The 24,084-nt window shown below is 34.7% G+C and overlaps 1 protein-coding gene across 1 annotated transcript in view; it reads right to left on the bottom strand.

Moving 5' to 3' along the window:
* The window catches only part of ASZ1 (ankyrin repeat, SAM and basic leucine zipper domain containing 1), a 51,812-nt gene that overhangs the window by 12,167 nt on the left and 15,561 nt on the right, over positions 1 to 24,084 (bottom strand). Inside the window, exons 5-7 of the mRNA XM_043589327.1 lie at positions 2,138 to 2,249; positions 1,475 to 1,609; positions 206 to 330 (exon numbers count right to left, since the gene is read on the bottom strand). Of these exons, the coding sequence (XP_043445262.1) occupies positions 206 to 330; positions 1,475 to 1,609; positions 2,138 to 2,249 (372 nt within the window). The remainder of the gene's footprint in view (positions 1 to 205; positions 331 to 1,474; positions 1,610 to 2,137; positions 2,250 to 24,084) is intronic.

Consider the following 24,084-nt stretch of genomic DNA (forward strand, 5'->3'; position numbering starts at 1 on the left):
CTCTCTCTGCCCCTTCCCCGTTCATGCTCTGTCTCTCTCTGTCCCAAAAATAAATAAACGTTGAAAAAAAAATTAAAAAAAAAATTGATTGTAATCGTGTAAAATATCCTATTTTAAATGTCATCACATTTACTAAAAGTAATAAAACATACATATTTTTTACTCATTTATAGGTATTTTGTTGAACAAAAACATGCTTTGTTACCTAAATATGTGATCTTTTTCTTTATCAGAATCTGTTGTTAATAGTTTACAAATAGTCTCTTCTTTAGTTAGCTGTTGGAGCTTTCCCTCCAATGGATTTAAAGTAAAAGAAAGAAAATTGAAGATCTGCAAAAAGTTAATAAGCCATTCAAATATACTTAACATTATATATACTATCACTTATACTTAAAATCTAACTTTTTAGTAAGTCAGGGTTATGCTACATAATCAACCAGAACACAAAATCAAATCTCACTTTAAGAAACAATTTATGGCTCAAAATAATCTTTGACATTCATAAATTTCTTAATATGTCAAATTCAGTGTCATCTACCCTAAATTTAATAATGCAGTAAACCAATTAAAAATTTTCAAATTTTCAAAGCTTAGAAGAAGCACCATGAATTTCTTTTGAAGTTTCACAGGGCTTTAGTGGTTAGCAATTATTCTAGAATACTTCCGTAAATGTAGACTTGAGTTAGAAGATGATAGGCATGTTTATCAGATTGCTTAAAAAATAAAGAAAGTTATTTTCCATGCAGTGAAAGTGGCATGGTCTGATTATATGATAGAACCTCTGGAATGTTACATGCTTTCAAATTCAGAAACTCAGGTCTGGAAGCTCTTGAACTATATAACTTAGTTTTACACTTGTACTGTATTCACCCTTGCTTAGACATTATAGCCCTTTGATCCAAAGTTTTAATATTCAGACTAAAACTTCCTATCAATAAAGTGATTTAACGTATGGCAAATATTTATTACTGACTTTAATATGTGAATGACAGATCATCTACTCAACTATGTTATCTCTTTATTAAATACCTTGTCACATGCATAGGAGTAAATTTAACTTACTTATTTTTTAAAATGTCTAATATGTACTAATTAAAATTACATGTTCAATAATTACATGTTCAAATTTTGGCATTTTATTAGCTTTCTCAATACACTAATTAATTTCTAAAAATCTGGACCAGTCTGAAATGTTAAATAGTCTACTACAATTTTATTTCTAGGGTCAGAATAAGATTTTATTATTTATTTCTATAGCTTTTAAATTACCACATTATATATGCCTCTTATTTAGTAAATGTGAATACTCTAGGAAAATAAAGTTTACGTTACCTGGCCAGAGGAGAATTACATATGTAAACATTTAATAATAGCCAGATACGGTATTATGACAGTTGTGAGTTCTAAGAAAATAATACAAAAGTTCTAGAAATAATAACATAACATGCCACAGAAAAATTAATATATAGGATACCTCTAGATGTTTATTTCTTTTAGCAATCTCACTCGGTGTCTTTCCATCTTTGGTTTGTAACATTTTATTAGCTCCAAGTTCAAGCAACTTCAAAACTACATTTTTATGACCCTGACGTGCTGCCCATGTTAAAGCCTGTAAGTGGAGGAAAAAGAAGATTGTTTAAAGAGAGGGAGTGTATATGAGACAGAAAGGAAAACTTTTCAACAGTATTTATGGCACAATAAAACAGTGAGCATAGTTAATTAACAGAATGGTGCAATCTCTTCATTTTACAATCTAAAGTAAACATATTTCCAAAGTTGTAACTGCAAAGCAGACTGCCAGAGCTCGCAGATTTTACAAATCATATAATATTTTACCCAGTCAAGTGCTTTATAGAATAAAATAATTTATTTGCCAATCACTGAACTGTTTTCTATAAAATAGAATTCTATGTGTATTCTAGAATCCACGCTTTGCTGTGTGCTACAGCTTCTTGTGCCAAGGGTGAGGACAAGGAGAATCAGATAATTCCTTTTTTGTTTCAGCTGTTGCTTTTCTTCACCAAACAGCAATTGTATCCCAGCCCCTCTGTAATTTTTACTTCTTAAAAATGTTTTGTGCACTACTGATAAGATACCAATGTCTTAGAAAAGGGGACATTGTACAATCAACTCTCACGGTATAACCATTCTCATCCTGGGTATTAACTTCTGCTCCATGGGCAACAAGGAGAGCAACAACTTGAGGGTGACCATCTCGTGCAGCATACATGATTGGAGTCATAAGTCTCCTAACAAGGAGGAAGAAAAGAAACATGTGTTAATGCCAACATTAACAGCTACTCAGTTTCATTAATTTTACCATACACAATACCAATGTATTGTTTTGAAATCAAAGAAAAGGAAATGAAAGCTTTTAAAAAATCAGGTGATTTAAAAATCCAATCTCCCAGCAAATAAATGTGAAGGAAGAAGACACTTAAAAGTACTGAATGCTTACACAGCACCCTCTAGTGAAGACACGTGTTTAAAAAAAAAAATCACACAAAAAGCCATACTTTCTAATATGAGGTTTCAATAATTTACATATTCATGTAGGAGAGTATCAGAGTACTATGCTTATGCTGGGAATACAATGATGAAAGACCCAAAAAAGGTCCCTGTCCTCTCAGGATAGCTCATACTTATTAAATGCTTATTATATTTTATTTATTACATTTAATAAAAATATAAGTTTAAAACTTTATCGTAGTCTGTTATGATTCTATTTTAGTATAAGCCTGAAAGAATTTTACCCTGACTTGGAGGCTTACTCTAGTTAAGGAAGAGATTAGTTTAATAGTTTAGCCAGACTCTCAGACTATTTTCTGGGAAAGCACAGCGGTTTCCCTCTTGTGTATCATTTCTCAAAATAGAGATTCAATCCCTCTCCTCCTGGAAGTTAGTCAGCTTCTTGTTCTATTACAAAGGATACCAGAAAGATTCTATCAGTTCTACTTGGGCTGAACTGTATCATGGTCAGTTTTGAAGGTGGTCTGGGATTCTGGGCTCAATCTTCCTGAATTGGCTCAAATATCTGATTTATATATAAGGAACTTCACAAAAGAACAACAAAGTAAATAATTTCAGAAATCTGTTTTGATCTCCAGGAAGTTCATCTTGGTTATTCACATTACATACACCACCTATAAACAATATTTCTCTATAAAGCTTGTTAACATAAGGTATATCCTGAATCTGGTCACTTCATACTAATGTCTTCAGCACAAAAAGATTCACACATTTCTCTCTTTATTCTATTTCCTAGGATATTACAATTTCAATGTTTTATTGGAAACACTATGCTAAGGTAGCTGTCAAGCATTGCCTCTTCTATCTTGAATATCTCCTATACACTGGCTTCATTAGACAGGTAATGTTTACAAAGTAAAGAGGGAATTGCCTGGATAACTTAAACAAATAATGAAAACATACACAATAGAACAAAATTATTTGAGTCGACTAATTCAAATTCTCCACTAAGTCTAAATTAAATCTCTTGATGCCTCTCCTCCACCTCACCTTCTCTATTAACAGTCCAAATCTGCTTCCAGTCTTCCCTATTTCACAAAACTACCATAACTATATAACTAAGACTAAGCATCATTCATGACTCTTCTCCATCACTCCATATACAAGTCATCAGCTGGTCCTTCTGGCTCCACCTTCATAATTAATATTCTGAATCTAGCCACTTCTCACCATCTTGTTAGCTACTGTAAGCAGTCTAAGCCATCATCATCTTTCTCTGACCTGTGTTATTGCAATAGCCTCATAATTACTCTCCATGCTTCTGTCTTGGCCCCTTAGAGTTTATTCTCTTTGGAAATGCCCAGTTCTTCCCCTTCCAGGGACCATACAAGTGCTGTTCCCTCTGCCTTTTCCTAGAACTTCATATTGCATACTTTTTCACCTTATTCAGATCCCCCATTAAGAGGCAAAAATCAATAAAATTGACAAACTAAACCAAATTTATCAAGATAAAAAGAAGACACAAATTACCAGTATCATGAATAAGAGAGGTGACATCAATACAGATTCTCCCCATTTTAAAAGTATAATGGAATATTATGAACAAATTTCTGCTAGTAAGACAACTTAGATGAAATGGACAAATTTCTCAACAGATTCAAGCTACCAAAACACACTAAAAAGAACCTAAATAGTCTTATATTTATAAAAAATTAAATTAGTAAATAACCCATTGCCCCCCCCCCCCCCACACACACACACAAAGAAAAGAGCAGGTCCAGATGGCTTCACTGGTAAATTTCACCAAACAGTTAATGAAAAAAGTAACACCAATTCTACTCAGACTCTTCCAGCAAACTGAAAAGGAAAGAATACTTCCCAATTCATTCTATTAGCAAGACTTACTCTACTAGCAGGAACCAGAGAGAGACACTGCAAGGAAAGAAAACTATATAGACCAATAATCTTCACTGAACATAGATGCAAAAGTCCTCAATGAATTTTGGCAAACAGAATCCAAAAATACATAAAAAGGATAATACATCATAACCAAGTACAGTTATCCTGGGAATGCAAGATTAGTTTAACATCTGACCAAAAAAAGAAAAACCACCATTATCTTAACAAATGTGGAACAAGTACTTCACAAAATCCAACATCTAATAAAATTCTTAGCAATGTTAAGAGTAGAAGAGTACTTCCTCAACTGGAAAACTTTACAGCTAACACCATACTTAATGGTGAAAGAATGAATGCTTTCCTCCTAAGATCAGAAACAAGACAGATGTTTGTTCCCATCACTTCTATTCAACACTGTATTCCAAGCTCTAGCCAATGCAACACAACAAGAAAAAAACAGGCATCCAGGTAGAAAAACAAGTAAAATTGTCTTTATTCACAGACAGCAGTCTGAGAACCCTATAGGATCTACCAAAAAAGCACTAGAACTAATAAATGAATTAGCAAGGTTGCAGGATACAAGATCTAATGGAATATACACAGCATTATTTAAAATTATTATTTCAAGGGGCGCCTGGGTGGCTCAGTCGGTTGGGTGTCTGACTTTGGCTCAGGTCATGATCTCATGGCTGGTGAGTTCAAGCCCCGCGTCGGGCTCTGTACTGACAACTCAGAGCCTGGAGCCTGTTTCAGATTCTGTGTCTCCCTCTCTCTCTGACCCTCCTCGTTCATGCTCTGTCTCCCTCTGTCTCAAAAATAAACATTAAAATTATTATTTCAATTTGTGAATTCATGATAAGCCATAACTACAGAGAATTTTTAAAATCCACAGGCAGAATAATTTCTAATTTATAAAAATTTAGTTCATATAGTTCAACCCCAATAAAAAACAACTTACGTGTAAACACCAATTTAGAACACAGAATCATCAAAATTTTGTAACCTCAGCATTAACTGTCTATTAGAGAAACAAAATCATTATGCATGGCTAAGCAGTTATCTCATTCACTGTTCACAAAACTTTATTAAACAGAAATTATTCTCACTTTAGAGATGAGAAAACACAGGTTTAGAAATAAGTAGCTTTTGCTGAAAGATCACTGTTAGTGTGTGACTGAACTAAGATTTTTGTGTTTATTGCCCCCGCATCTCCTGAAAATTGCTTTTTGCAATCTATCCTGATAAAGAGAAATCTAAAGTTCTCTTTTTCTCATTCTACAATATGGCAAAATTGGAAAACTAAATAAAGTTGGCTAAAATATAATCTGAGGGAAGTGACACTCTGGCAGAATATCCAGAGAAGGTGACATGAAAATGTTGAGTCGCATTTGCTTGAACCTCATTATTGAAAACTGTAAGTGATTTTTCTGATTTTGTACTAAAATTTGTTCTGAAATTGCACTGAAAATTAAGGTTCTTTGAAATACCAATATCTCTTAGAATCTTGAACCAGCAGAGATTATAATTTTTGGCCAATTCACATGGACATAAATTGCTTCTTAGAGATGCCTACTTCCTCCTAGATAAGAAAAGTACTGGGCCAGCATAGTTTGCTTACTAAGAAGTTTCAGACTACTACTGAAAAATGTGTTTAAAATGTGGCACTGGTTTCTTCTAAGAAAAGCTTAATTTATCGAAAGTAACAGCAAACTCCTGTAATAGGGTCTAGATTATCTAGAAGGTTTATTACTTAGCTTCTAAACAGTTATTAAAGTTATTGATACCATCAGTAATGTTACATGACAATTTTGACAGGGGAGAGAACAATTCTTCCAGTTGTTTTACATCCACAGAAATTTGTAACATCTGTAGTTTCCTGCCTGTTACTGATTAACAAAATCTAAATGAATTATTCAATTTTATAAACTCTTATGAACAATCATAATAACCCTTCAGGGAAGTTATAAAACTTTATAATAACTGGTCTACATGATAACAATTTGTGCTACTAATAACTTTACTTTCAGTATTAATTTCCATCTATTTCCTGAGATTTAATGTAAAGAATTTTTTACTTCCAATTCTCTCTTTAAATCACTGCAGTTTTGTTCTGCCTGCTCCTTCTAACAAAATTGCTTTGGCAAAGGTCAACAATTATTTGGACTCCTTTTATTTTTCTAGCACTTAAATGTATGGATTTCAAAGGTCCTCAATGCTCCTCCCTTTCCACTACATAAACACCATGTCTGGATGATCTCACCTACTCTCCTGACTTTACTGTCAACACACTAATGGCTGCTCCATCTGTATCTCTAGCCCAGGCTTTGCTCCTGAGCACAATATTATATCTGTCATTGCCACATGGTTATCCTAACAAAACATATATGCAACGCATATACAAATCTGAAGTCACCACCTTACTTACCTCTAACATACAACTCTCTCTATTATTACTTACCTCTGGGAACAGCATCACAATCCATGCACTGCTCAACCCAGAAATTGGAATTTATCCAGGGCTCCTTGTCATACTTTCATATTTAAGTCAGCATTCCTATGAATTTTACCCCCTTCCTATCATTTGTATCTGTACACTTTGCTTTCTCTCTCTTCTTCTTCCACGTGTTCAGGTCTCATCATTTCTTACATGGATGACTGCCTTCTTGGCTCTAGTCTTTCCTCCATACTTGCAAATCTTATCATGTCAATTCACTATTTAAAATTTTCAAGGTTATACATGTGATAAGTGTATCTATCATGCTAAGTCCTCTGTCTACCATTTTAGCATCTCCAATCCTACTCCATCCTAATAATAGACATAGGTTATGCCTGCATTTCATGGATTCCAATTTCTCTTTCCTCTGGATAGCCTATACTCAGAGCACTCTCTGAATGCAACGTCTTTTCACTCTTTTTGTCAACTGACTTATTCATAATCTACTTCTAAGGTTTCATTTTAGAAGCCAACATACCCCTACTTTTTTGATGCCCCACCTCCTCTTAAATACCAATTCCTCTCTCTCTATGTTCTCTTAGTATTTTGTGCTTTTTTAAAAAATCAGTTCATCTATCAGGCCAAAACGTATTTGTTCAATTCATCTCTTTTTTTCAACTAGATTATAAGTGCTTTGAGGATAAGGACTCTGACCTGTATCTGTATCCACACCCAATCCATACAGCAACTAGTATAATGAATGATCTGTTTCTATGTTTTGTGTCATGCTTACATTTAATACAGGCAGGACCTTCTTCTCTATTCCATAATTACATGTTTATTTATTGTATTTTTAATGTATCTATGTCCTTACTCATTTTATATATATCTATATTGGATCTGCTTCTTGAATTTAATAGGCTTTGATTTATGGATTTAGTGGCCATGTAGTCTGGTGTGTCCAAGTTTATGCTTTTTATATTTTCATTGATTTTGCCTTTTATTGTAATAGAAAGTTCTTTATTCTATATACTGCATTTAACATTAGTAATACCTGATGCTGACAATCTTGATTTCCATGAGTTTGCTTTCATTGTAAAGGGTTTTTCATACTCCTTTCTCTTCTTTTTTTTGTAAAGAGCATTTAGCCATCTTTTGTTTTTTTTTAAAAAAATTTTTTTATGTTTATTTTTGAGACAGAGAGAGACAGAGCATGAATGGGGGAGGGTCAGAGAGAGAGGGAGACACAGAATCTGAAACAGGCTCCAGGCTCTGAGCTGTCAGCACAAAGCCTGATGCGGGGCTCGAACTCACGGACCGCGATATCATGACCTGAGCTGAAGTCGGACGCTCAACCGACTGAGCCACCCAGGCGCCCCCATCTTTTGTTTTTTAAGCCAATATCTCAGTTGGTAAGTCCAGCCCATTCTGGATTTATAACTGATAATTTAATTGTGTAATGACTGATAATTTAATTGACAATATTTTTTTCATTTTCATTGGTTCAATAAAATTGCTATTCACTACATTTTTCTGCCTTGAAAATATGACTCTGCTTTTCCTTTTCTAAAAAAACGTCATTAAACATTATCACCTTTCTCTGCTCTTAGTAAAACATGTATGATGTGTAAGCAAGATAAGATCTATTTCTCCTAATGAGACTATGGTCTCCTCCAGTACCATGCCATAATTTTCTCGTGCTTCTAGTATAATAGGATGAGATCTTTTGAATACTTAGTTACTCTTAAGTTGCACCCACTCTCTGTAAACTATAGCTCTTAGATTTTTGCTGGTATGATTTAGTACTTATTTGAGTTTTACTTGTACTTTGTCTTGTCTGTTTCCAAAAACCTTATTTAGCACTCATACTTCACATTTTCAGACAGTCTAATATTATCCATTAAGTACACATACATCAAAGTTCATCTCTCTTCATTGCTTCCTCTTGTTTTCATCCTTTGTCTTCTTGAGGTCTCTGTTCTGATTCCTTTTTTTGTTTAGTCTTTTCTCAAGTCTTTTCACTCATTCCAAGAATACAATCATATGGCATTTGTCTTTCTCTGACTTATTTCACTTAGCATTATACTCTTTAGCTCTATCCATGTTGTTACAAATAGCAAGATTTAATCCTTTTATGGCTGCATAATATTCCATTGTATATATACCACCCCTTCTTTATTCATTCATCAGTGGACAGTTGGGCTGCTTCCACAGTTTGGCTATTGTAAATAGTGCTGCAATAAACACAAGGGTGCATGTATCCCTTTGAATTACTGTTTTTGTATCTTTGGGGTAAATACCCAGTAGTGTGGTTACTGGATCATTGGGTATGTTCTATTTTTAATTTTTTGAGAAACCTCCATGTTTTCCACAGTGGCTGCATCAGTTTGCATTCCCACCAACAGTGCAAGGTTCCTTTTTCTCCATATACTCGCCAACATTTGTTGTTTCTTGGGTTTTTGCTTTTAGCCATTCTGACAGGTGATATGTTACTATAGTTTTGATTTGCATTTCCCTGATTATGAATGATGTTGAGCATCTTTTCATGTCTGTTGGCCATCTGTATGTATTCTGTGGAGAAATGTCTGTGTCTTCTGCCCATATTAAAAATTGAATTATTTTTTTGGGGGGTATTGAATTATGTAAGTTCTTTATATAGTTTGGATATTAACCCTTTATGAGATATGTCATTTACAAATATCTTCTCTCATTCAGCAGGTGCCTTCTAGTTTTGTTGACTGTTTCTGTCACTGTGCAGAAACTTTTTATTTTGATGTCCCAATAGTTTACTTCTGCTTTTTTTTTTTTTTTACCTTGCCTCAGGAGACATATCTAGAAAAATGTTGCTATGGCCGATGTCAGAGAAATTACTGCCTGTGCACTCTTACAGGATTTTTATGGTTTCATGTCTCACATTCAGGTCTTTAATCTACTCTGAGTTTATTTTTATGTATGGTGGAAGAAAGCAGTCCAGTTTTCCCAATACCATTTGAAGAGCCTGTCCTTTTTCTACTGGATATCCATTTCTCTTTTCTGAAAGATTAATTTACCATATCATTGTGGGTTTATTTCTGGGTTTTCTATTCTATTCCATTGATCTATGTGTCTATTTTTATGCCAGTTCCATGTTTTAATTACTACCACTTTGTAATATAACGTGGAGTCTGGAATTGTGACACCTGCCACAAGTTTGCATTGGCTATTCAAGGCCTTTTGTGGTTCCATACAAATTTTAGGATTTTTTGTTCTAGTTCTGTGAAAAATGCTGTTGGTATTTTGATAGGGATTGCAATAAATGTGTAGGTTACTTTGGGTAGTATAGACATTTTAATGATATTTGTTCTTCCAATCCATGAGCATTGAATGTCTTTCCATAGCTTTGCATTGTCTTGAATTTCTTTCATCAGTGCTTTACACTTTTCAGAGTCACCTCTTTGGTTTATTCCTACATATTTGATTGTTTTTGGTGCAATTGTAAATGGGACTGTTTTCTTAATTTCCATTTCTTCTGCTTCATTATTAGTGTATGAGAATGCAACAGATTTCTTTACATTGATTTTGTATTCTGCAACTTCACTGAATTCACTTATCTATTGTAGTATTTGTTTTTCCCAAAGTCTTTGAGGTTTTCTGTATTTAGTATCTGGTCATCTGCAAATACTGAGTGTTTTACATCCTCTTACCAATCTGGAATATTCTTTTTTTTAATGTTTATTATTTATTTTTGAGAGAGAGAGAGAGAGAGCGCGCGCGCGCAAAGAGTGGGACAGAGAGGGGCGCCTGGGTGGCGCAGTCGGTTAAGCGTCCGACTTCAGCCAGGTCACGATCTCGCGGTCCGTGAGTTCGAGCCCCGCGTCAGGCTCTGGGCTGATGGCTCAGAGCCTGGAGCCTGTTTCCGATTCTGTGTCTCCCTCTCTCTCTGCCCCTCCCCCGTTCATGCTCTGTCTCTCTCTGTCCCAAAAAATAAAATAAACGTTGAAAAAAAAAAAAAAAAAGAGTGGGACAGAGAGAGAAGAAGACAGAATCCGAAACAGGCTCCAGGCTCTGAGCTGTCAGCACAGAGCCCCGCACGGGGCTTGAACTCACAGACTGTGAGATCATGACCTGAGCTGAAGTCCGACGCTTAACCAACTGAGCCACCCAGGCGCCCCCAATCTGGAATATGCTTAATGGCAGAAATCCTTACAGATTTTGAAAATCAAAGAAATTTCTTGTGCAGTGGGTTCATAGTTTAAGAGCAGGCTATTGGCTCCCCCTAGGAGTACTAGAGTATTCTCTCTGTTTTCCTATCTTTCCAAATTCTCCCAACCTGACTGATAGAGACAACTTGTTTAGCTTCAAGTCTTTAGGAGTCTGGAAACCTAAGATATTCATGCAGGATCGGCTTCATCCCAGGTCCATAAATCTCCTAATGTCAAGCTTTTATAGGATTAGCTGCTCTCCATCTGGACTTACCCCTGATGACTTCCCACCATTTTGCAGGGATAAGAATAAGAGCCTGAGACCTCCTAAGCACCCAGATGTCTTAAACTCTCAGCAGTCTAAGGCTCAGGAAAGGCAAGTAGTTTAGAGTTGAGAACAAAAAGGAAGAGAATGATGTTCAGGTTGCAAATTGCCAGATATCCTTGTGCCATGTTTATAAAGGCCTTTGCCAATCCAATATATATTTATACTCATTTTCATCTAGTATTTTTTTAATGTTTATTTTTGGGAAGGTGGGGAGGAGCAGAGACAGGGACAGATGATCAAAAGTGGCTCTGTGCTGACAGTAGTCAGCTTAATGTGGGGCTCCAACTCACAAACTGTGGGGTCATGAACTGAGCCGAAGTCAGACGTTTAACCTACTGAACCACCCAGATGCAATATTTTGACTAGTAATTTTTTATGTTTTTTAATACTTAAATATTTCGAGGCATATGAAATAATTTTGGTGCAAGGTTCAAATCCAGCATTTTTTATTCCTTCAAATAGCTATGCAAATCCCCAGCACCAAAATGAGGATCCATTTTCTTTCTTTAGTTTGAAATGCCAGATTAATCATATATAATAATTTTGTATAGTCTTGAATTGCTTTAGATTTCTTTTGTTTTCCTTCTAGGGATTAGTGATAGCCAGCTTTCCACTAATACCACACTGCTTTAATTATTGTGATTTATTTTTAATATAAGGCTAATTCTATATGATGACTCTTTTTTTTAAAAACAATGTTTTTACTTATTTTTGAAGGAGAGAGAGACAGAGCATGAGCAGGGGAGGGGCAGAGAGAGGGAGACACAGAATCTGAAGTAGGCTCCAGGCTCTGAGCTGTCAGCACAGAGCCCGATGCAGGGCTCAAACCCATGAACTGTGAGATCATGACCTGAGCCAAAGTCAGATGCTTAACCAACTGACCCACCCAGGCGCCCCTCTATATCATTACTCTTTAACAAGATGTATTAATTTTTAAAAATTACTTAATTCATACATATATGCATTTTTCCCTGAGAACACTACAGATAATCACTGTTATGAATTGGCTATCTTTCTAGATCTTAGCAAAGGAAAATAATAAATTTTACATGTATAAATATATGCAGAAAAATGGCAATTTTAAACATAAATAAATTATGCTATTCATGCAATATTTTGACTTGCCAATAAATTTAAGACTCTAACTTATCTCTAAGTATTGCTTTTTCTCAATCACACAAATTTCATTCAAAAAATTGCTATTGCAAGGCTTCAATTGTTCAGACCTAAGTTTTATCACTTCTATTTTGATTTCTTCTTTAATCTACAAATTATTATGTTTAATTTTAAGTACCCAGTTTTATGCATTGGAGAGGCTTTTGGTTGTTAAATTCTAAATTCATTACACTGTTGTTAGTGAAAGTGAAAGAGATCACTTTCTTAAAAGGAATTTATTAAGGCTTCCTTTGTGGCCTAGAACATCACCATATCTTAAAAATAATCCACATGTATTTGAAAAGAATCCCTGTGTGTAAATTATGTTAAGAGTCAGAATTCTTGATAAATATCAATTAGATACACTTGCTAAGTGTGTCACATTTCCTGTCTTTACTTTTTTCCTATATCTTTATTTTTATCTAATCATTATTAAAATCTTCAAATATGATTATAGATCTATCCTTTCTAAAAATTCTACTAGCTTCATTTTATATATTTAAAAAAATTTTTTTTCAACGTTTTTATTTATTTTTGGGACAGAGAGAGACAGAGCATGAACGGGGGAGGGGCAGAGAGAGAGGGAGACACAGAATCGGAAACAGGCTCCAGGCTCTGAGCCATCAGCCCAGAGCCTGACGCGGGGCTCGAACTCCCGGACCGCGAGATCGTGACCTGGCTGAAGTCGGACGCTTAACCGACTGCGCCACTCAGGCGCCCCTTCATTTTATATATTTTAAAGCCACACATATTGAAACTATCTTGTTAAATTTTTGCTTTTTACCCCAGAGGTCTTTTGTGTTTCGGTATCTACCAGGTATAAATATTTGCTAAATGAATAACATATTTTTTGATCACTTTATTTTTAACTGTTATATATTCTTTTATTTGTCACTCTCACTGGATTTTGGTTTCAGCCAATATTAGAGTTACTATATTTTAGTCACTGAGTTTTACCAATTAGATGACTTTTCTATTAATATAGTTAGACTTATTTCTGACATTGTGCTTTTTATTTACTATGTTTCCATGATAAATACATGCTTCCATGACCCCTTTTCAGTCTTGTTAGATCAAATTCTATTTGTTCTATCTACCCCCATCCCTATCCCCTTCATCTGAAAGCTTACAACACCCTTTTCTTTTAGTATTTACTTTTAGTTCCTTCTCAGCTTCTTCCCAACAATCTTACTCTTACCATTTAACGAAGAGTTAATCAATAACTGTGGTCTCATCTAAAGGCAAGTTTACTTTTATTTTACTTCATTCTCTCCTCAGCCACCCAAATTCCAAAACTGTCAGCATGGAAATTTAGTGTAACTTGTCATTTTATCATTAAAAGCTCTTTTCTTTTAAACAGCCAATAGTTATTTAGATTTACCAATATGTTTATTCATTTCTCATTCAACATTATTTTTTACATCCCATTATTTCTTCTGGGTTTATTTTTCTTTTTGCAGCACTCTTTAGATGTTATTTTTAAGAGTCAGAAGAATGGTCATTCTTGGCCAGGAACACTTTCCTATGAAATATGTGGAAGCCTTTTAGTTTATCAAAATGACTGGAGGAAGCTATTGGCATTTAATGGGTGAGGGCCAGGGATGCTAAATATTATGCAATACACAGTACAATCTCACTCAAAATGTCAATTGTGCCTGTGCTGAAACAACTTTGTTTTCATATACATGAAAATGTCTTTATTTTACCTTCACTTTTGAATGATAGAATAGCTAAATACACACTCGCAGGTTCAAAGTTTATTCCTCAGACCATTTATCTTCTTCCATATATAGTTGTTATTAAGAACTCTATTATCAGATAGTCATTTCTTGATAGAAATTGTTTTGATGAATTGTCTTTTCTACAGGTAACTTTTAGGATTTTTGCCTTTATTCTTGATATTCTGAAGTTATGATGTGCCCATATATTTTATGTGTGTATGTGTATAAATCTTGTTTTCAAAGATCTTTCAAACCTAAGAATATGGGTTTTCACTTTGAGAACATTCTTGGCTATTATTTTTTTCTTTTTCTTTTTTTTTTTTTTTAATTTTTTTTTTCCAACGTTTATTTATTTTTGGGACAGAGAGAGACAGAGCATGAACAGGGGAGGGGCAGAGAGAGAGGGAGACACAGAATTGGAAACAGGCTCCAGGCTCTGAGCCATCAGCCCAGAGCCCGACGCGGGGCTCGAACTCACAGACCGCGAGATCGTGACCTGGCTGAAGTCGGACGCTTAACCGACTGCGCCACCCAGGCGCCCTCTTTTTCTTTTGTTATTTTTTTTTGAGAAAGAGAGCGTGAATGAAGGACAGGCAGAATGGGGGAAACAGAATCCCAAGTAGGCTCCCCACTGTCAGTGCAGAGCCCAACACAGGGCTCAAACCCACAAACTGTGAGATCACGACCTGAGCCAAAATCTAGAGTTGGACGCTTAACTGACTGAGCCACTCAGGCACCCCTGGGCTTTTAGTACTTCAAATATAGTCTCTTTCATTTTCTCCTTCTGGAACTCTTATTAGATAGATATCAGAATTTCTGGTGAGGATCTCCATGTGTCATATCTTTTCCTTTGTAACTCTTCATGTCATATTCTAGGAGATTTCCTCACATCTATCTTCCAGTTCGTTTATCAGCAGTTCAGCAGAATCCCATGTGCTGTTATTCAGATACTTAGTTTTAATATTCAACAATAGGTCTGTCATTTAGTGGAGGCAAATCCTTCTTTTATTGCTCAGAAAAATAAAGTCCTCTTAAAATTCTTCTGGGTTTTTTTTTTTCCTACTTTCTCCAGTCTAAGTTGCTCTTTTGTGGAATTTGTTGTCCCTGTTTTATGATGCTTACATTCTCCGGTTTTTGATGATCTATGATTGTGTACCCATCTTCTGGCGTGTAAAAGCCTCTTAAGCATGGAAAATTCAAGCCAGCAATCCTGGCCTTGCCTATCAGTACTGTCATTCTTAGGCATTGCCAGAGAGGGTTCCTATCTGTTTCTTTCTTTAGGAAGTTACTCCTTTTCCATTCCACAGATAACTACCTTTCCTGTTTCAAAAGACTTTACTAAAACTTTATGGATATCTAAAATTTGTTGTGGAGGAGCAGGACTTTTAGCATATGTTCAGTTTAACATCTTGAAGTCACAAACCTATTTTTCAGAAAATTCCTGGTCTTTTCTTTCCTGTCATGTCTTTCTCTCAGAATTAGTAAAATCATTTCATTAAGTTAAAATAATCCCCTTGGATCTCTGAATGAGATGTTTAATTTTACAAACTGATTTAGATAAAAAAAAAAACCCAAAAAACAAAAAACAAAACCACCAAATTTCTTTTTTAATGCTGAGTCATCCCAGCCAAGAAAAGGACACATCTATTTATTCAATCTCCTTTTATTTCAGTGTAGTTTTAAACTTTTCTTCATTTGGGTCTTTCACATGTCTTGTACGCTCACTTTTAGATATTTAATGTTTTTTGCTCTTGAAATTGGGATCTATTATCTCACTGTATTTTCAAGCTGGTTATTATTTATAAGTTGGAAGCCAAATGAATTTTGCCTATTAGTATTTTAAAAAATGACTTCATTTTATGGTTATTATTTTGAACAGTTTCTGGGTTGATTATCTTGGGGTTTACCAAGCATATACTCATGTAATCTAAAATACTATCATTTTATCCCCTGTTTCCTAATAAAAAAGCCTAATAGTTTGATAATCAGTCATAGTTAAATGGTTTAAAACAGGATTTGGCAAAATTTTTCTGTAAAGGGCAAGAGAGTAAATATTTTAGGTTTTATGGGGCATGCAAGGCTGTGTCACAACCACTCAAGTCTACTGTTATAGCACAAAAACAGACACAGACAATACATAAATGAATGAGCACAGCCTTGCTGCAGTCAAACTTTAGAGGTTTGCAAACCCTTGGTTTAGAGCAGAAGTATTATACTTGTAAGTATAAAGTCAGTCAGTCTTCCTAAGTTCAAATCTAGTGTTCAGCATTTATTGGCTGAAGATAGTTTCTTAGACTCTTACTGCCTCAGTTTCTACAACTTTATATGGGTTTGATAGTTTCTACATCTGTGGCACCTATTTGTGATATTATCCATAACTTGTGGGTAATGAGATAATAATGTTTCACAACCAGAAGAGTACTAAGCATGAAATAAGTGCTCTGTCATTATTACCTATGTTTATTATTTGTACCACTTTTCTTCTTTTGCATAACTGACTTGCCATACAATTCCTAAAACAGTGTTAAAGACAACTTATAATAAGCATCCTGACCAGGATCTTCTTGGCATTAATGCAAATGCTGCTAGAGTTTCTCTGTTAAGCACATAACTTGGTTTGGATTTAGTTATATGTTTATGAAATTAAGGAACTATTCATCTAAGCAAATTTTATTAAGGTCATGAAAATTGGATTTGATTTTAACTTTTCTAAAAATACCCTTCTTAGGGGCGTCTGGGTGGCTCAATCGGTATAGCATCCAACTTTCGCTCAGGTCATGATCTCGTGGTTTGTGGGTTCGAGCCCCACGTCGGGTTCTGTGCTGACAACTGGAGGCTGGAGCCTGCTTCAGATTCTGTGTCTCCCTCTCTCTCTCTGCCCCTCCCCTGCTCATGCTCTGTCTCTCTCTCTCAAAAATAAACACGTTAAAGATAAATAAATAAATAAAAGTAAAAATAAATAAAAATAAAAATACCCTTCTTGGCATCTATCATGATGGGATATCCCCCTTTAAAAATCTCTTGACCCATTATAAAATATATTTCCCTAATATTGAGCCATTTTTTGTTGACATGAATCTCATATGATCACTGTACTTGCTGATAACATTCATTTTGCTGACACTTCATTAAGGATCTGGGATTTTTGTATTTATATTTGTAACTGAGATTGATTTATAAAGTTTGTTGGAGTGGATTTTTTTTTTACTGGATTTCAGAATTAGTGTTTGCTTTGTAAAAAACAACTGAAAAGCTTCCCTTTTTTTTAATACTCTGAAAATATTTAAATTGTATTGGTGTAATCTATTCCTTGGTAATTAAAAAGTAGTAACTTGTTCCACTCTCTGAGCTTAGGACCATTTTTGGAAGTTAGCTTTCTGACAATTTTCCTCAAAAGACAGAAATCACAACATAAAAACTAAAAACAACAAAAAAAGCACAAATAAAAACATACCAGAAGTAGCATTTTCAACACATGTAACAATAAAAAGCTAAAAGATCCAATTTTCCAAAAGATCCTATAAATCGGTAAGGAACATGTGGACCATCAAACAGAAAAATGGCAAAGGTCACAGGAAATTAACTAACAAAGAAACATAAACAACTAACAAAAATGTGGAAGACTAATCAATTAAGTATTATTGAAAAGCATGCAAACTAAAATGAAGTACCATTACATACGAATCAGATTGGACAATTTAGAATATCAAAAATATCCAGTGATACTTCTGTGTAGGTCCTCACAAAAACTGTTGAAGGTAGTATAAAGTAATCCAAATTTTTCAGAAGATAATTTGGCAACACCTATCATAATTCTAAATATACATTATCTTTGAGTCGGCAACTGTACTTTAGGAATATGTTCCATAGAAAACTTACTCATATTTCTAGAGATGTTGACCATAGCATTTTTTGTAATACTAAAAAACTGAAAACAATCCAAATGTTTTTCAGTAAAATATTAGGCTAAGCAATGATAACACATCCATATAGTAGAAGATTATACAGCCATTATAAAGAGAGAACTGTAGGTATACATACTGGCAGTACAGTGTCTGTGAAACACTGGTGAAAAAAAGCAATTGAAATACACTATATAGCATATAATCCTATTTAAAGATAAAAGAAAACCAAAAAAAAATGCTAACCAATGGAAGAAATTCTGTAAGAATATAAAATAACCTGCTCTGTAGTAGGAAAAAAGAAGACTTTTCATTTTCTAAGTTACATATTTTAAAAAATTTTTAATCAGAACCTTTTGTGATCAGAATTTTAAATAAAAATACATTTTGATAACTATCTTGAGGTACAGTGGAAATTTATCATTCATGGCCCTTAAAGGTGAGTGGCTCAGGTAAAATCCCAACTTTGAGTTGAGATCACTGAAGGGAAACAGATTAACCCTGAATCTCAAATGTTCTCCAAATTCAGGCAAAATTACTTCTGTTTTCAATTCTCAATATACAGTCTCTGGCAAGAGCAACAGTCGTTTAACTGGACCTTTTGGTTCCAACTGATCCCCAACCTACTAACAGAATAACCTTTATAAAATACTAATACATTCCTTTTTCTTAAAATTGTTTAATAGCTCTCAGGATGAAATTCATAGTTTCTAGCATGGTTCACAGATTATTATCTAGCCACTGCCAAATTCTGACTCCATTTCTACTCTAATACCATATGATCTGGTTATATAACTTACAATTGCCTGAATAAAAGGTGCTCTCATCCATTTCTAGAGGTGCCACCCTCTACATTGAATATTCTTTTCTATCATCTTCCTTTGACTAAATCCTATTCATTCTTCAAATCTCAAGAAAAAGCTATAGGAATTTTCCACTTGACATCTTCATCTCAGTTAAATTTTCTCCCAATTTCTACTCCTAGGGACATCCTCTACTACCTCTAGTCTTACTCTATTATAAATGTTCAAAGTCCTATAATCTCTTATATTATTTTGTCAAATTCTTGAGGCAGAGAATGGATGTTACCTTGTATCTCCTAGGGCTTAGCATATATTGTTTAACTAAACCCAGCTGAATATACTAGTGATATTGTTTTTTTCTCCTTCATCTATCAAAGTTCCTCAAATTGTTAATGGCCAAGAGACGGTTAAAAAAAAATAAGTTTATGAGGTGCCTGGGTGGCTCAGCCGGTTGGGCGTCCGACTTCGGCTCAGGTCATGATCTCACAGTCCGTGAGTTTGAGCCCCGTGTCGGGCTCTGTGCTGGCAGCTCACAGCCTAGAGCCTGCTTTGGAGTCTGTGTCTCCCTCTCTCTCTGCCTCTCCCCTGCTCATGCTCTGTCTCTCTGTCTCTCAAAAATGAATAAAAAATTTTTTTTTAATTTAAAAAAGTAAGTTTACACATTGTTACCATAATTACAGTTTTTTTTTTCCTGGATGATGCAGAGCTTTTTATTCACTTTTAAATTATTTCATTTCAATAAAACTTCCACTAGAGGGCATACAAAGAAAAGCAGAAACAAAACTCTCAATGTGACGGGAAAAAAATGTACCTTCATAATGATATATTTATTACTTCTCTGTACCAAGGGTAAAATGGATGGTTTGTCTTCATGTCACATTTTTACTGTACAGTTCAGTATTATCTACTTTTTTAACTCTGCTTAAAATAATCAGCTTTTAGCTGGGAGTTTAATGAAACTATGAAAAAGGAGATGTGGACAATAAAATGCTATGAATTGGACATCCATTTTCAGCTATTAGAGTAATTTTATTATATTAACCTCCTACTAACAAAAGCTATAAAAGCTGACAAAATACAAACTATGTTTGAAGGCCTTGTAGAAAACCAAGGCAGCCAGAATATGAGAAGCCAATATCTTGGGGAGAAAAGAGGCATTTGTTGAATTGAGTCTTAAATTCTTTGTCACTTTTTCTCTTGAGACATTTGCCAATTCCTGAGTAGCATAAGCAAAAATCAGGGCTTATAAGCCTTCTTATGGGGCTAGAGACACAAAAAATGGAGTTCAGGGCTACCAACCAAGAGCTTCAAGAATTGTCTGGAAAAAAAGGAATAGCAGAAAATAAAAGGGACCTTGAAGAGAAGTGATATTCTGCTGGGCTTTTACCTTCAAGGCATATGAAAATTCCTAAGAAACATGAATTATGTGTGGGGAGGAGGGAGGAAGACCCTCAAACAGCTGCTAAGAGGCTGAAGAGGTAAGAAGGGCTTTTAGCATTCCCATAAAACTGAGAAGAATAATAAAGTGTGTCTTCTTAAAGGGTGAGTAACTCAGGTAAAATCCCCACTTGGAGTTTAGATCACTGAAGGGTTGTAGGGGAAATAGATTAATCCTGAAACCCAACCTTGAACTATCATAATCCCTGATTGGATCAAGGCTCTAACTCCCAGTCAGAAGAAAATTAATTATTTTCTGGAAGTAAATAGGCCTATACAAAAGTTTATACATAATATCCAGCATTCAATAAAAAATTACTAGGCATTCTAAGGAGACAAACCACGTGACTAAAAGAGGAAGAGACAATTAAAAAGACCTCTAGATGTTATAAGAAACATACTTCAAAATAAGTGTGATTAATGTGCCCCAGAAAATAGAAGACAAAGAAAGAATTTAACTAGAGACCTGAATTTTAGGGAAGATAAAAGGTAACCAGAAATTATAGAACTTAAAAATAAGATGTACTGAAATTAAGAAGTTAATAAATGAGTTTAATAGCAGATTAACTGCAGCAGCAGCAGCAGATTAGTAACCTGGAGGTGAGAAGGAGACCAGGAGAAAATACCCAGGGTGAAATATGGAGAGGAAAAAGGATGGAAATAAAGAAAGATTGTTAAGAGGCATATGTGATACGGGTGTAATGGTCTAAATTCCATTTGAAGAGAGAAGGAGAATGAGGCAAAAGCAATATCTGATGACATATTGGCTGAAAATTTTCTCAGACTCACAAAACAAATTAAACAACAGATTCAAGACGTTCTATAAACCCTAAGCTGAACAAATTCAAAGAAAACTATACTTAGAAATATTAGAGCAAAGTTGCCTAAAACAAGAAACAAATGGAAAATCATAAAAACCATCAGAGAATAAAATACCCTCAAACATAATACCTTCCACAATAAGACTAACAGCTAGTTTTTCAATAGAAACAAAGGAGGCCAGGAAATAGCAAAATGATAGCTTTAAGTTACTAGAAGGAAATTAACTTCTAATCTAGAAGTCTATGCTCAATTAACTTTCAAAATTGAAGTGAAGTAAAAAAGTTTTCAAACAAAAACAGACTTTATCTCCAGCAAATACACAAAAGAAAGGTTTTTAGAAGAAAAATGATCCCTGATTGAAACATGAAAATGTGAGATGGAATTAAGAATACAAGAATGAATGTATGAATCAATCTAAGAGTCTATATAACAACAACATAATTGATAACAATAATAAAATGGTAATTATGTGCTGTGAGGTTTAAAATACATAGAGATTTAAAATATATGACAACATCACCAGAAAGGTAGGAGTGGTATGGACAAACCAAGTTCCAATATTCTAAAGTTAAAGTTAAAATATTCCTGACATTGTCCAGGAATTGTCAAAGTACTGGTAAATAATGGACTCTTAGAAGTAAAAAGTACATGCTACAATCTCTAGAGTAGCCACTCAAAGAATAATAGAAGAATGAATAACTAGCAAGATAGGAAACTGAATAATAAAGCGATTAATCCAAAAACAGTCTTGGAAAATAACAACACTAAATTAAACAGGCATAGCAGTATGTACCCTAAATGCCAATGAACTAAATATTCCAATTACAAGGAAACTATTGTTTATCAGTCTGGATTTGAAAAACCTGTATATGTTGCTTACTTTATTTTTTAAATGTTTGTTTATTTTGAGAGAGAGCGAGAGAGTATACAAGCTGGGGAGGGTCAGATAGGGAGAGAGAGAATCCCAAGCAGGCTCCCAAGGGCTTGATAAGGGGCTCGATTTCACAAATTGTGAGATCATGACCTGCGCTGAAATCAAGAGTTGGATGTTTAACCAACTAGGCCACCCAGGCGTTCCAGCTGCTTACTTTAAACAAAACCACATAGAAAAGCTGAAAGCAACAGGATGGAAAAATATATACTATACAAACATAAAAGAAAGGTGATATAGCCATACTAACAGTAGACAAAGTGTACTATAATAAAGAACCACTACTAAACCGAGAGAGGAACACACTTCATAAGAATAAAAGGTCAATGCTTCAGGAATATAGTCGCCTTAAAACATAAGGAAAAATTGGCCAATATGGAAATCACAGTAAATGACAGAACAAGCAAAAAAAAAAAAAAATCAGCAGTCATTGAGAAGATCTGATGACAACAAATAAATATCTAATTAATATACATGGACTATTATTCCCAACTATTGCCAAATTATTAGTGGCAGTGAACATGGAACATCTGCAAAAACTGGCCACATTCTGGGCCATAAAGAAAATTTCAACAAGTTGTAAAGATTTGAAATCATAGAGAGCTATGTTCTCTGACCACAGTGGAATAAAGACAGAAATAAATAACAAAAAGAAAATTAAGAGATGAAAAAAACTGTGATATATTCAAACACTGTACTATTTATCAGCAATACAAAGAAGCAAACTACTGATACGTAATACACGGATGTATCTCAAAATTATTATGTTGAGTGAAGAATTCAGATATTAAGAATATATAATGTATGATGCACTAAAGGAAACATTAACCAGAGTAGAAAAAAGTAACAGTGGTGGCCTCTATCGTTCAGAGAATCCTCTTGGAAGGAACGTAAGGGAACTTCCTAGGGTAATGGGAAAATGGTCTATATTTTGAAAGGGGTGTGAGCTACATGGGTATATTTGTCATTCTCTAAACTGTACACAGAAGTTCTCTGCGTTTCACACTATAAATTCTATCTCAACGAAAATGTACGATAAAATACATTTTTTACAGATATATGGATGATTATATGTAAGTACATGTGGATAATTATATAAATACAGTAAAACCTTGGATTGCAAGTAACTTGTTTCACGAGTGTTATGCAAGATGAGCAAACATTTCTAATAAATTTTAACTTGATAAATGAGTGTGATATCTTGTAGTATGAGCAGTACGTAAGGCCAAACATCCCATGATCACAAATGAGCCAAGGGTTCTCTCTCTCTCTCTCGCTGTGGGATTGTGGATGATTGTCTCCCATGCTCAGATGCTCTGTTTCAGGCTGCGGTATCTGGCAGAAATCAGTGATTTTTCAGAACATTGCAAGGTGTCCACAACAGGCACTAGTGTATTTTTTGTCACTTCAAAGAACCTATGGTTCTTTGGACAGTTCTTTGCTTTTCCATATAAGAGTAAGCTTAGGAATGCTTTGCTTCATTCTAGGTCAGGCTGCCTGCAGATAGAGGCCCTTTCCTCTGCTTCCTTTTTTGCCAGTTACATTAAATACAGTATACAATAAGAGTTTATTAATATTGCACTGTAGCCAACATCTGTGCAAACATATACAATGGCCCCCATGCAGAAAAAGATTCCAATGAGCCAAGAGACAGCAGTGATTTTGTTAATGACAGTGAAAGTTGTCCTATACAATAACCCTCCTCTCTCTTGGCTTCCTCACATCAACCACAAAAGTTTTCAAAGATAAGTGCAGATTAATTTATTTTTCTTTAATTTTGTATTACAGTACTGTAATCATTAAAAAAAAAACTTTTTTAATGTTTATTTTTGAGAGAGAGAGAGAGAGAGAGAGAGAGAGAGAATGACAGACAGCGTGCGCAGGGGAAGGGCAGACAGAGAGGGAGACACAGAATCCAAAGCAGGCTCCAGGCTCTGTCTGAGCTGTCACAGAGCCCGATGCGGAGCTCAAACTCACAAACCCACGAGATCATGACCTGAGC

The sequence above is a fragment of the Prionailurus bengalensis genome, chromosome A2 (assembly GCF_016509475.1).
Source record: "Prionailurus bengalensis isolate Pbe53 chromosome A2, Fcat_Pben_1.1_paternal_pri, whole genome shotgun sequence".
Taxonomy (NCBI): domain Eukaryota; kingdom Metazoa; phylum Chordata; class Mammalia; order Carnivora; family Felidae; genus Prionailurus; species Prionailurus bengalensis.